The following is a 14,920-nucleotide window of genomic DNA, read 5'->3' as shown; positions in this document are numbered from 1 at the left end:
ACTTGTCTATGGGGATCCGTGAAAACGGGTCCCACACGGGGGCAACACAGACGTGAAAAACTGAAGTTTTTCATGTCTGAGTTTCCCCACGTTCGTCTGAATAAGCCCTTATGAGTACACTACTTATTATTATGAGTCCGGTATAGTCTTTAAAAGCTCCTATCACCCTAACGGCAGAATATTTTTTTGTTCTGTTTGGGCTAATAGTAGGGCAGACCTTTCCCCAAACTATGCGGCCCTTACATATGGATTGACGGCAGCAGTAACGTTTCAAGACAACGCATTATCTCTGACACAATGAATCTTAAGGTCATGATCGCGCACGCAGTTTTTGGCTCAGTTTTTTTTTCTTTAGCAAACACAGGACGCACACAAAAGAGAGGAGATGCATCAGTCTTTTCTTTATAACGTTCCTTCCTTTTGGATCCACTTCTGCCTCTTGTTCAAAAAACGGAGCCAAAAACTGCAATAAAAATGTGTTATTCTGGCCTAAAGCGGCCGGCCCACTGGGAAATTGCAGCCAATGGCTGCTGAAACGCCTGGTGATCAGCTGATATTGTAGTAATGCATGTAATCTAAGAGCTGCCATTTCTAGCCACTGTCTAAAAGAAGGGTTACCGAGCGAGGCAGTGGCGTAGCTAAAGGCCCATGGGCCCCTATGCAAAAATCCTTCTTGGGCCCCCCAACTTCTCATGGACGACAGCCCGCAGCTTTCAGCTGCATCGCTCGGTCTCCTAAGTGACCCAACAATGCAGCATTAGCAGCCAGGGGCGTCACTAAGGTTTTAAAACATCAGGAGCAATAGCCGCAATACATATGTGCCCGCCCCCAAAAAAAATTGTGTGTGTGTGTGTGTGTGTGTGTGTATAAATATATTATTATTACTACCGCCTTAATAATGGCCGCTGGCTGATTGACAGCATCTATTACTAAGGCGGGAGTTAGTGTTAGCCGGTGAAAAGGCTAACCCACTAACCCCCCAATATTACCCCGGTACCCACCGCCACCTGGGTACGATCCAGTACCTGACCATCTGTAGAGATGCTCGGTCACTGGGGCAGCTGCAGGCTATTATCAGGCTTGAGAAGTCCAGAAACAGTGGCCCTTCCCACCCTGGTAATGCTAGGCTGCTGCTTGTTGTATCTGGCTGGTTATGAAAAATGGGGGGGACCCCACAAAGTTTTTTCTAATCATTTTTTTTTTTTTTTTAAATGATGTGGGCCCACTTTTCATACCCAAATAGATACAACATAGCAGCAGGTTAGCATTACCAGGGTGAGATGATCCACTGTTTTTGGCCTTTCCCAGCCGAAGGGTATGTTCACACGCACTGTTTTCAGACTTAATTCGGGCGGTTTACGCCTCGAATTACGCCTGAAAAAACGGCACCATTATGCCTACAAACATCTGCCCATTGATTGCAATGGGATTTACGATGTTCTGTTCCCACGAGGTGTTATTTTACGCTTCGCTTTTCAAAATACGGCGCGTAAAGAGACTCCCGCGAAAAAGAAGTGCATGTCACCTCTTGGGATGTTTTTGGAGCCGTTTTTCATTGGCTCCATTGAAAAACAGCTCCAATAACGTCCGTAAAATACGCCGCGAAAAACGCGAGTTGTTAAAAAAACGTCTGAAAATCAGGAGCTGTTTTCAGGCGAAAACAGCTCCGTAATTTCAGACATATTTTGCTACTGAGTGTGAACATACCCGAATAGTAAAAGCCTACCAGTACCCGTTCATCACTACAGGTGGTCGGGTACTAGATCGTATAAGGCTCTTTCTGGCACCCCTGGTGGCGGTGGGTACCGGGGTAATAATAGGGGTTAGTGTTAGCCTTTGTAATGGATGCTGTCAATCAGCCGGCGGACATTACTTAGGCAGTAGTAATAAAGTTTAAAAAAACACAAGGACATAAAAATATATTTTATTGAAATTAAAAAAACACACATCCCTCATTAACCATTTTATTGAAAATAAAAAATGCCGTCATCAACGTAGTCCTCGAATCCGATGTAGTCCAACATCCGAACCTGTAAAAAAACACAAAAAAAACATTAGTAATACATGCGGTAGGCTTAGATACAGGGTCCATGTGTGATACAGTCTGATAGACCCTGTATCTAAGCCTACCACATGTTATGCTTAGATACGGGCTGCATGAGACAGTAATCTTATACAGTATAAGATTACTGTCTGCTGGGGCAATGTATCCAAGCCTGGAGCAATGGCAGTGCTGCGGCAGTGTGCCAAAAACCCTTAAACTGATAACCAAAAACGAACAAAAATGTTTTTCCAGGACACACATTTTCAAAAACGCAGCGCTATTTCTACCACAAAACGACATTATATCAATGGAGTCCATCAAGCTCCGATTATGCCTCTCACATGACGGATCTGGCACTGCATCATGGCTTTCATTATAAATAGAAGCCACAATGCAGATGTGAACAGAGCCCTAGCGTTTTGAGTCATTGTCCCCACAAACTATAGGCCGTGGTTATGTGTCTACCAGGATGACATCACGTGACACACTGCCTCCTCCAACATCAATCCAAACGTCCAAAGCTCTGAATGACATCAAATGAAACAAACTCCAAACATGTGGCGCCCTCTATAGGCAAACCATAGCCCTACATTCCAGAACATGCCTGACAACTTCTATGAAAATATCAGCCGACCACGTCCCATCTCACATGTCTTTGCATCGATTACATAGTGTTTGGAGCCCGGGGTGCTCACCTACACGTCGCTCCACAGCACGGTGACGTCACGTATTGTAGCAACCTGTCATGGAAACGGAGGAGTCCTTAGTAACCGGGCCGGCTGTATATAAGCATGCGCTGATCACATTCCCCCGCACTGTAACTATGGGATGCCAGAGCTCTAAAGTGCGGGTCGTCCAACCCAGCGACGGACGGAAAAACGTGTGGGCAGAGAAAGGCAAGTCGGGAACCCAGGTCAGGCTGCCTATAAGCATTACACCGACCTATCAAAAACTAGATGATAGATAGATAGATAGATAGATAGATAGATAGATAGATAGATAGATAGATAGATAGATAGATAGATAGATAGATAGATAGATAGATAGATAGATAGATAGATAGATAGATAGATAGATAGATAGACAGTGATCTAATCTTGTATACAGCATATGGCTTATTTCTGTAGTAGTTACTATATTCAAGCACATGGGGCACTGAACTGTGTCTGTGTAATAAAGAGCTTTTCTTGGATTTATAAATCAGCTTTAATAAAATGGTAAAACAAATTGTAATATACGTATTGGTTCTGCGCTACTTCTGTGCTCCAATTCCCTCCGGCTCCCAGTCCATACTTACCAGCTGTACACAATGACGTGAGATCAGCAAGGAGACCCCCTGCCCACAGGACGGAAATGCTGCAGAATTGCCATCTGAATGTAAAAGTGACAGTAAGCAGAGATCTTGCGTATACGCAAGATGAGTTGACATGCTGCAGATTGAGAATCCGCAACGCAGGTCAATTTCCGCAAGTGTTCTCTGCACTTCTTTTCCGCTGCGCGCGGATGAGGTTTGTTCAAATCTCATCCACTTTACTGCTACTGTAATTTGCTGCAAAATTTCCACACGGAACTTCCAGATTGAAATTCTGCAGCATTTCCATTCCGTGTGAAAAAATATTCCGCAACAGATTTCTCTAGTTCTTGTGTTGCATACATAGCAAGTACATAGCAAGTACGCCATGTGTGTCTGCACCACTTACAGCGCGAGCCACGATTGGCCACTGCGATTATTACAGACACCTGATAAACAAGAAGGACTGGGAACCAGAAGTGATTGGCAGCACTAAATGGCACAACGGTGCCCGCACATGCACTGGCAGTGCTGCGGCAGTGTGCCATAAACCACATTGTGAAACCATGGTAATTTATGGTAAAGCCACAAGCGGTTTTTCCACATGGCACATTACACAGCACGTCCGCTGCGTCTGCAGACACCCTGATATATAATATTCCTATTTAAGGCCTATTTAGAAATCCTGGAAAAACCATTGAAAAAAAACCTGATTATGTTTTCATTGCCTTTTTAAGATGGTATGAGCCCCAACATCGGGGGAACAACAGAACATTATAAGATTTCAAAGCACTTTAATTGTACGAAGAAGTGATATATTTTCACAAGATACTGCTCGAAGAAGTTTTATGTAAATAACGTTTAATCATTTGTAATGAAAAGATCTGCAACTTTCTGATATACAGTACTTTGTGTTTTAATTCCTTACCATTTTCAAGATCTCTGCTATCACTTTTAGGGTATGTTCACACACACTATTTACGGACATAATTCGGGCGTTTTAGCCCCGAATTACGTCCGAAAATGCGCCTCAATAGCGTCGGCAAACATCTGCCCATTCATTTGAATGGGTCTTACGATGTTCTGTTCAGACGGTCATTTTTTTTACGCCCCGCTGTCAAAAGGCGGGGCGTAAAAAAGACGCCCGCGTCAAAGAAGTGTCCTGTCACTTCTTGGGACGTAATTGGAGCCGTTATTCATTGACACCAATGAAAAGCAGCGCCAATTACATCCGTATTGGACGCGGCGTTCAAGCGCCTGCACATGCCGTTACGGCTGAAATGACGGGGCTGTTTTCTCCTGAAAATAGCCACGTAATTTCGGCCGTTACGGACGCTGTAGTGTGAACATACCCTTACATTCAGAGGTTGGAAACCCATCCTGACCAGATACTAATCCTCTGCCCGCGGTCTGGGCGCCATATTTATCAAACTATAAAAACAGAAGAGAAATTGTCTAGACTGGACAAAATTGTAGCAAACTCTCAGTATTGGGCCTGAAAAGGTTTTTTTAGTAACTTAATATTAACCCAGCAAACATATTTTCCAAGTTGCATAAGTTTTCATTATACAGTAGAATAATAGAGTTTTATTTACATTAAACCGGAATGTCCCTGAAACGGAAATCACTGAAACTGGCCACAAATTTGTCATTTTTCTGTTTTAATTTATTTCTCCTCACTAGTAATTTATTGTGAATTGTTAAAATAAATATATAAGAACTGTATTCCATTTTCACTGGAGTGATTGTCCTCCCCTCTCCCCATATGTCTTAAGGCCAATTATCAGGCAAACGCTCGTTCATAGAACACCCCTTGCCAATAATCGCCCTGTGTAAACTGGGCAGAGATCAGCTCGTTCCTAGAACACCCCTTGCCGATAATCGCCCTGTGTAAACTGGGCAGAGATCAGCTCGTTCCTAGAACACCCCTTGCCAATAATCGCCCTGTGTAAACTGGGCAGAGATCAGCTCGTTCCTAGAACACCCCTTGCCGATAATCGCCCTGTGTAAACTGGGCAGAGATCAGCTCGTTCCTAGAACACCCCTTGCCGATAATCGCCCTGTGTAAACTGGGCAGAGATCAGCTCGTTCCTAGAACACCCCTTGCCGATAATCGCCCTGTGTAAACTGGGCAGTGATCAGCAGATGAACGAGCAAACTCTCAATCATCTGCTGGTTGTATCATTTTAAAAAAGTAAAAGATTATCGTTGTCAAACAGGGAGACGCGCTGCCGACATGATACAAACGTATGGGGACGAGCGATCGGAGTAATTAGCGATCGTCCCTATACCTAGTTCCTTGTGAAAGGAGAAAACGAGTGCCGATCAATTAGCTTTCTCGTTGATCGGTGTTCGTTTACACGGCCTAGGTCGAGCCGTGTAAGAGGACCTTTAGGCTATGTTCACACAGGGCGGATACGTGACCGCTGTAGCCTGTTACTGGCTGCAGCAGTCACATGGGATGAAACATCATCCCAGGAGGCCGACCTGAACGAAGAAGCACAGAATTCTGGGTAAGTATATGATTTTTTTTGTGAGTTGCGTTTTTTTGCAGCGGAACTGCACCTTTCCCACCGCAAAAAAACGCAACATCTGCTATTTGTTGCGGGTTTTACCTCCCATTGAATTCAATGTGGAAAACTCACAACAAAAAAGCAGCGAATACGCATATACAATTGACATGCTGCAAATGAAAAAACTGCACCGCAGGTCAATTTCGGAGTGTTTTTTCTGCTCATTATTTACGCAGCGTGCGGATGAGATTTGTTCAAATCTCATCCACTTTGCTTTTACTGTATTATGCTACGAATTTTCCACAACGAAATCCGTTGCAGAAAAAAATCCACAGTTTTTACGCTTACATGTAAACTTACCCTAAGGCTGGATTCACACGAGCACATTACGTCCGTAATGGACGGAACGTATTTCGGCCGCAAGTCACGGACCGAACACACTGCAGGGAGCCGGGCTCCTAGCATCATAGTTATGTACGACACTAGGAGTCCCTGCCTCGCTGCCGGACAACTGTCCCGTACTGTAATCATGTTTTCAGTACGGGACAGTAGTTCCACGGAGAGGCAGGGACTCCTAGCGTCGTACATAACTATGATGCTAGGAGCCCGGCTCCCTGCACTGTGTTCGGTCCGGGACTTGCGGCCGAAATACGTTCCGTCCATTACGGACGTCACATGCTCGTGTGAATCCAGCCTTATTGCTCCTGGGCCCCTTCTTGAAGCTAACTTATGGTGACTCCCTCCTCAATGCTCGGACTGACATATCCTTCTGCCCACTTTATTTCACAATTCCACTGAGCCCTAAAGAGTAAAGCAGAAGTTTAAATGAAAGTGTGGGGTGTACTGAATGTTTAGAATCCAGTCCATACACTCCAGACCTACCAGACAAAAATACCTTGAATGGGCCTCTACTTCATATGGCAACTACAACGCAATCCTTTTTTATGTTTCCCATCACTAGTTAAAAGTGGGGGAGAAGTATGAAGTAACAATGAAGACTGTTACTACAGGGGGTTAACTGTTCTTCACATTCTACAACATGTGCCCTCTTGTTGACTGGTATAGTACCCAATATGATTTGCAGGATGAACTGAAGTCTCAAAAGAACATTGCTCCCAATGCAAGAGATGGGTCTGCATTTTCTAAGGGGACCCTGGATAGTGGCGTGGGTCTTGATGATGGGGGCGCAGGCGGCCATATTCCAGGAACAGTAGCAGAAACAGTGTTTTCTCCAAGAAGAGCAACCGGTTTAAATAATGGTAAGTTAACAAAGCTCGGCTTGTTCTGTTGCTATAATTTTATATGGGTTTGTTCCTTACTTTTAGTGTTATGCTTACTACAGTGAAATTCTTTTAATCCGACATCTGATAATACAGAAAGTCCTATCATCTGACACATCAAAATGCAGACCAGGTCAAGGGGTGGGCACACTATGGCATAGATATTGTCTACCTGGTACAGTATACAAGAGTAACATTTTCAGAAATATAGCAATATTAAGAACGCATTGTATCCAGGTGGTAATGATATTTTTTCTTTTATGTTAGTAAAACATAAGTGGTTTAGGAATGGTCGGCATCCGGAACGTTGTACACGTATCACTGGTGCAAATGGGATTGACACACAACAATGTACATTGTTTCCTTTATTCAAGAAGAAAACGCAAAAGATGTAATTAGACACAACCCGAAAACGGGTAACCCAGCAACAAACGAACCCTTCACCTTCCGACCGATCACTCGAAACCTTTCAGACAATGGAGTTTTCTATTTGAATAAACCTGTTCATGTAATGAATGGAGATGCTTACCTTCTTGTCTACAGGAATGCATTAACTGGATACTATTGTCTGGGAAGGATCTCATAATATGAGCATTTATCTCCTTTATATTCAGTGTATAATATAAAGGCCATTTAAACGGGCCAATGATCGGGCAAACTAGCATTCATATAAACCCTCGTTCCTGATCATTGCCGTGTGTAAACAGGATGCGATTAGCCGATGAACGGGGAAACGCTCGATTATCGGCTGATCGCATGTTTTATGCAGCTAAATAAATTAGCGCTAGTCGGCAGTACATCTCCCTGTGTAAACAAGGAGATATGCTGCCGACATGATGCAAGTGCATGGGGACAACTGATCGTAGTAATGATCCTTAATCCCCATACTAAACGATTATTGCTCCGTTTAGAGGAAGCAACAAGCGCCGATCGACAAGCTGTATTGTCGGTCGGCGCTAATTTTAAAAGTGGTAAGCACGGGAGATATCTGCCCATGTAAAACCACCTTAAAGCGACCCTCCAGTCTTAGGACAAAATGATAAATATGATGGGGTATAGGGCGTAATATTACTTGGTGCCCTCCAGTTGTGCTCCTCTGCCATGGATCCGCTGTTTTGAGGTACACTCTGTGTTGTCTCAAAATGGCTGCAGCGAGTCTGAGACACTCCCACTGTTCTCGGGTGGCCAGAGCTGCTTACATGAGCAGTTCTGTCCAATCCATGAACAGGGGGAGAGTCTAAGAAGCACTGTAGCCATTTTGTGACAACACACTTACCTGGTGCCCTCCAGTTGTGCCCCTCTGCCATGGATCCGCCATTTTAGGGTCCCCACTGTGTTTTAGCATTTGTGGGTGTGTCATGTGCATTTTATAGATGGATAACATCCCCAAACTTAGCAACATTTTTGTCCTATTTATTTACTGTTGCAGATATTTCTGTACTGAATGGAGAAGCAAGCACAAGAGAAAGACAAACATCCTCTGATATCCTGGAGGAGCTTATGTCTCAAGGGATAATACAGAGCCAGAGTAAGGTTGTGAAGAATGGAGAAGCGTACGATGTGGTGGTTAGTATATAGTTGTAATAATTGTTATAGTTTACTAAAATTACATGAATATCTCTACAATACATTGGATGTATTTTATATATATATACATATATATATATATATATATAGTGTTTTGCAAAAGTATTAAACCCCTATAAAGTTAAAGAGGCTCTGTCACCACATTATAAGTGGCCTATCTTGTACATGATGTGATCGGCGCTGTAATGTAGATTACAGCAGTGTTTTTTTTATTTAGAAAAACGATCATTTTTGGCGGAGTTATGACCTATATTAGATTTATGCTAATGAGTTTCTTAATGAACAACTGGGAGTGTTTTACTTTTTGGCCAAGTGGGCGTTGTACAGAGGAGTGTATGACGCTGACCAATCAGTGACCAATCAGCGTCATACACTTCTCTCCATTCATTTATACAGCACATAGCGATATAGCTATATCGCTATGTTCAGCTACATACACAAACACTAACGTGTCCTGACAATGAATATACATTACCTCCTGCCAGGATGTGATGTGTATTCAGAATCCTGACACTTCGGTAACGTTTGTGTGAGATTTACAGCAAGGCAAGCGTAATCTCGTTTTAAATGACAGTTTACAGCGTAATCTCGCGAGATTACGCTTGCCTTGCTGTAAATCTCACACAAAAGTTACCGAAGTGTCAGGATTCTGAATACACATCACGTCCTGCCTGGAAGTGATGTCTATTAATTCTCAGGACACTTCAGTAGCGTTAATGTGTGTGTGTGTATGTGGCTGTACATAGTGATCTAGTAAGATTACTATGTGCTGTGTAAATGAATGGAGAGAAGTGTATGACGCTGATTGGTCAGCGTCATACACTTCTCTCCACAACGCCCACTTGGCCAAAAAGTAATACATGCCCAGTTGTCCATTAAAAAAGTCATTAGTATAAAGCTAATATAGGTCATAACTCCGTCAAAAATGATAGTTTTTCTAAATAAAAAACACTGCTGTAATCTACATTACAGCGCCGATCACATTATGTAGAAGATAGGGCACTTATAATGTGGTGACAGAGCCTCTTTAATAGATTTGTTCCAGCCAGTATTTGTATTAAAAACAATGAATACTCCTCCTGCAGTAGAATCCCCGGCCAGAGCATTGCCGATGCTCTGGCCAGGGATTCCGCTCCTGGAGAAGCCCTTGACGCCACTATCCATGTATGGACAGTGACGTCAGGGGCTCCTCTTCCAGAAGAGGAATCCCCGGCCAGAGCGTTGCCGACGCTCTGGCCGGGGATTCTGCTCCTGCAGAAGCCCCTGACATCACTATCCATATATGAACAGTGACATCAGGGGCTCCTCCTGTAGCGGAATCCCCAGCCAGAGTGTTGCCGACGCTCTGGCCAGGTATTCCACTCCTAGAGGGAACCCCTAACGTCCCTGTCCATATATGGACAGTGACATCAGGGACTCCTCTAGGGAGCCCCAATGGCGTTATGTACAGAGAGGGGGGTGTAATGCTATCTACAGGTGGGTGGGTGTTACTATCTACAGGGGTGGGTGTGGCACTATCTACTAGGGGGAATTGTGGCAATACCTACAAGGGGGGGTGGCACTAACTACAGTGGTGTGTGTGTGGCACTATCTACAAGGGGGCGAGGATGGCAATATCTAATTTTTTACCAACCTTGCACACTAGGAGTGAGTTGCACCAATTCTTCCTGGCAGATATGCTCCAGGCTATTTAGGTTGGTTGGATGATGCTTATGGACTACAATTTTCAAATAGTGTTTTCAGATAATGTCATAAATTTTCGATTGGATTGAGATCTGGACTGTGACAACTACGGAGGAGTAGTTGAACAACAAAAAAGTGATATACTACAGTGGCCATGACCTTGTGCTTGGGATTATTGTCACTCTGAGGGGGGATTAACACGAGCGTGTATTCGGTCCGTGCGGGCCGCGTGGTTTTCACGCGCCACGCACAGACCAATACAAGTCTATGGGGCAGTACAGACAGTCCGTACTTTTTGCGCTGCGTTTGTCAGCTGCGCAAAAAGCGCGACAGGTTCAATATCTCCGCGTATTTCGCGCATCACGCACCCATTGAAGTCAATGGGTGCGTGAAAACCGCGCAGGTCGCACGGAAGCACTTCCGTGCGAACCGACTGAAACAGCGCACCAGCTGTCAAAAGGATGAATGTAACCAGAAAAGCACCACGTGCTTTTCTGTTTCCAAACATCCAAATGGAGTGTCTTTGAGATGAGCGAACCCGGACAATCGAACCGAACTTCACCGGGTTCGGCCGAACTCGTTTTGGCCGAACCCGTCAAAAAAATTTCCGGTACGCGACGTCAGGAGATAGTCACTGTCCAGGGTGCTGAAAGAGTTAAACTGTTTCAGCACCATGGACAGTGACTACCGATCCCAATAAACATGAACGTGTAAAAAAAAAAAGAAGTTCTGACTTACCGATAACTCCCGGCTTCTTCCTCCAGTCTGACCTCCCGGGATGACAATTCAGTCCAAGTGACAGCTCCAGCCAATCACAGGCCAAGCACAGGCTGCAGCGGTCACATGGACTGCTGCGTCATCCAGGGAGGTGGGGCCCGATGTCAAGAGAGGCGCGTCACCAAGGACGCGTCACCAAGGCAACGGCCGGGAGGGAAGTTCTCGGTAAGTACGAACTTTTTCTTTTTTTTTAACAGGTTTCTCGATCTTGTGTTCGGCATTCACTGTCAAGAGTGCTGAAAGAGTTACTGCCGATCAGTTAGCTCTTTCAGCACCTTGGACAGTGACGGGCGTCGACTAGCCTCATCTCTATGATGGCGGCTGCGTGAAAATCACGCAGCCGCGCATCATACACGGATGACACACGCAGCTGTCAAATGGTTTTTGCGCGCGCAAAAACGCAACGTTCGTCTGAATCTGCCCTGAAAGGCAAACTTTCACCAAAGCTTTAGTTTTGTATCATACCAAAGCAAGTTGTCTTACAATGTCTCCCTGTATTTTTCACCATCCGTCCTTCAGTTTTAAAGGGTAACTAAACGTTCAACAAACTTCTGACATGTCATAGTGACATGTCAGAAGTTTTAATCGGTGGGGGTCTGAGCACTGAGACCCCCACCAATTGCTAAAACAAAGCGGGAGAAGTGCTCGTGTGAGCGCTGTGTCACTTCGTTTCTGTTTGGCTTTTTCTGGAAAGCCAATGTAGCGGAGTACGGGCTCATAGACTTTCTATTGAATCTGTACACCGCTACATAGATTTCCCGAAAAAGGCGAATAAAAACTAAGCGGTTCAGTGTTTACACAAGCGCTTCTGCCGCTTCGTTTTAGTGATAGGTGGGGGGTCTCAGTGCTCGGACCCCCACCGATTAAAACTTCTGACATGTCACTATGACATGTCAGAGGTTTGTTGAACGTTTAGTTACCCTTTAACAAGATGCCTAGTCCGTGCTGTGGATAAGCATCCTCACAACATGCCGCTGCCCCCACAATACTTCATAGTTGAGATGTTGTAGAATTAATTTTAGCAGTCGTCACTAAATGTTATTGAATAAATGTTCCTCTAGATGGACACACCAGGAAAATCATTACGAAGACCACCTGCAAAACTCGAAAAACTTAAAACTATTAAGAAGAAAAACAAAAGTCTTACAAAGGAAGATATTGAAGCCAAAATGAAGGCTGCAGAAGAAAGAAGAAAGGTAATAATGTTCTGCATATAATATAAGTATATAAGCACTACGTGTAATTACATCATTTATCACAGGCTTGCACTACATTGTCCAACCCCCACCTAAATTATATTATTTACCTAGTAAGACAAAAAAACACATTACCTTTTTGTTTTACTTGCTTTTCAGTTGTTATTTTACAACTTCCGCTAACAGAATTACTGTTGTGATTTATTTGACGCCGATTTGTGTTGCGGAATTCAATACAGAATTTAACATAGCATTGAAGTCTATGATGAAATTCTGCATGCAAAATCTACAACACATAAAAAACTTTCCGCAGCTGAGAAATGCAGCTCAGAAAATTTAAACCATGTGTGTGTTGCAGATTTTTTTTCTCCCACCCATAGTAAGGCCTTATGCACACGGCCATGCCCGTAATCACGGCCCCTCGATTGCGGGCATGGCCGGCCGCCGACGGCCGCAGGCCACAGCCCGTATTTGCGGCCCGTTCTCCCATACAAAGTATGGGAGCACGGCCCGTAAAATACGAAATGTAGGACATGCTCCATAATTCCCGGCACAGTTCTACGGCACGGACACCTATCGATACGTAGCGATACGGAAATGTGTCCGCGGCCAATAGAACTGAATTGGTCCATTATTGTGGCCTGTAATCCGCGACGAAAATTACACCATGCTTGAATCCACCATGAGGTTTCCTTCACACGCCCTTTTTGTGTGGCCTTTTTTTTTGCATCTAAAAAAAAATACGTTTTTTCTTTTTTTTTTGCTTTTTAGGTGGTGTATTTCAAAATAGTGTGTTTTACTACCTTTCTTTATTTAGATGCCATTTTTCACATTGCAATTCATGTTATTCAAACATCATGTGATGCAAAGATACCTTTTTGCAAAACATGATTTACTCTGAAAAAATGCCACCATAAACAGTATAAAAAAGCCACGCTTATTGAATTATTATTTTTTAAAGAGGCAAAAAATATACCTTTGGAGGTTTATGAGAGAAAAACGCCACTAAATGCTTGAAAAATGCTCCGATTTTGAAAATACGCCACTGTGCCAAAAAAGCAAGGCAAAATAAATAAAAAAAAGCCCCTAACATAAACACTGTTTGCACTGCATTTAATAATTCCCTATACAAGCGAATAACTGTCCGCAGCGTTTTTTGCTGGCAAAAACCTGTGAAAAAAATGCCACATAAACGTGGCGTTTTTCCTAAAAATGATGCGAGTGAAGCCACACTGTTTTGTTACATTTTTGAGTGCCCTAAAAACATGACTTGATTTTTGATGATCTTTGAGGAAGTTATACTCATGTTTGTTATAATACTTAACCTTTTTCTCCAAAATGTGATATTCTTTCTTAATTTTCCCCCCAAAAAATCTCCATTTACAAGAAAAAGTTGTATAATCCAAATTGTATACAGTAGAATATTGGCTGATTGTACAGGCTTAGTTCCTGATAGTCTTTCATTGAATGAGTGAAATGAGATCATGTTGCCTTGATTGTTCGTTGTGAATTGTCTAATAGGAATTAATTGTAATAGTTAATTATTTCAGGCAAAGGAGGAGGAACTAAAGAAAAGACTGCGTGAAAGACCAATGACTGCCTTACCAAGCATAGCTCAGTTAAGGGAAGACTCTTTAACGCCTGATGATGGACAAGAAGCTGAAGACACAGCACAGACTGAAACCTTAGATTCTGACGCATTGGAAAATGTAACAAGTGGACCAACTCAGAGCCCCGGTGCAGAGGAGGATCATGACATAAATGCAGTGGAAGCTGACAATACCTATAACAATCCAGCTGATCACACCAATGACTTTGAAAATGATATCTTCTAATGCAGTGCTCACTTTAAAATACAAATTCTAAAACTTAAAGGGCTTTTCCAGTTTCAGCAAATCAAGCTTATTTATTGAATAATGTAAAGTTATGCAATTTTTTAAAATATTCTTTGTGTAATAATTCCTCATAGTTTTCAAGATCTCTGCTTGTACTCATTAAATTTTTATATATTTTACTTTAAGACCAAGAACATCGATCCTAGTCATGTGATGATCACACAGGTTCTCGCTGCTTATTGTAGGAAAAAGCTGTTCTGTAACAAGTTGTGCACCTGTGTAAGCATCACGTGACCACGACAGGTTCTCATTCAATTACTGCAAGGAGAGATCTTACAAAATAATTAACCAAACTATATTAGATAATTGCATTTATTTTCTTTATACAATGAATATGTTTTATTTGCTGAAAACGGACAAATCCCTTTTTAGTCGTACCTCCTATATGGGCAAATAATAGAATAAAATAGGGCAGTAGTTTCACAGATGTTACATCCTGCAATATTCTTTATCAACAGATTGGAAGAGCTGTATCGAGACTGATGCAAAGGAAAAGTGTAGTAGTTGCCCATAGCAACCAATCAGGTTTGATCTCTCACTTCCAAAGACCCTTTAGAAAATCAGCGATCTGATTGGTTGCCACGGGTAACTACTTCACTTTGCCTTTGCACCAGTTTTGGGACATTTTCCTCATTGTGATTTTTTTTTGCAGAT

General features: G+C 43.0%; 1 protein-coding gene across 2 annotated transcripts; it reads left to right on the top strand.

Annotated features, from left to right (window-relative positions):
• The first annotated feature begins 2,819 nt into the window (after positions 1–2,819).
• STMND1 (stathmin domain containing 1) lies at positions 2,820–14,698 on the top strand. Of its 2 annotated transcripts, XM_075828412.1 has the most exons (5): positions 2,820–2,957; positions 6,933–7,107; positions 8,558–8,694; positions 12,237–12,371; positions 13,922–14,698. In XM_075828412.1, the coding sequence occupies exons 1-5, from the start codon at positions 2,868–2,870 to the stop codon at positions 14,204–14,206; spliced, it is 822 nt and encodes a 273-aa protein (XP_075684527.1). In that variant the 5' UTR covers positions 2,820–2,867; the 3' UTR covers positions 14,207–14,698. The 2 variants fall into 2 exon arrangements, with proteins under 2 accessions (XP_075684527.1, XP_075684529.1); XM_075828414.1 differs by lacking the exon at positions 6,933–7,107 and having other exon boundaries at positions 2,820–2,940.
• The last annotated feature ends 222 nt before the right edge of the window (positions 14,699–14,920 follow it).

This window comes from Rhinoderma darwinii, chromosome 5 (assembly GCF_050947455.1).
Source record: "Rhinoderma darwinii isolate aRhiDar2 chromosome 5, aRhiDar2.hap1, whole genome shotgun sequence".
Classification (NCBI taxonomy): domain Eukaryota; kingdom Metazoa; phylum Chordata; class Amphibia; order Anura; family Rhinodermatidae; genus Rhinoderma; species Rhinoderma darwinii.
Note: the sequence above shows the minus strand (reverse complement) of the source record. Positions and strands in the feature narration are given on the sequence as shown.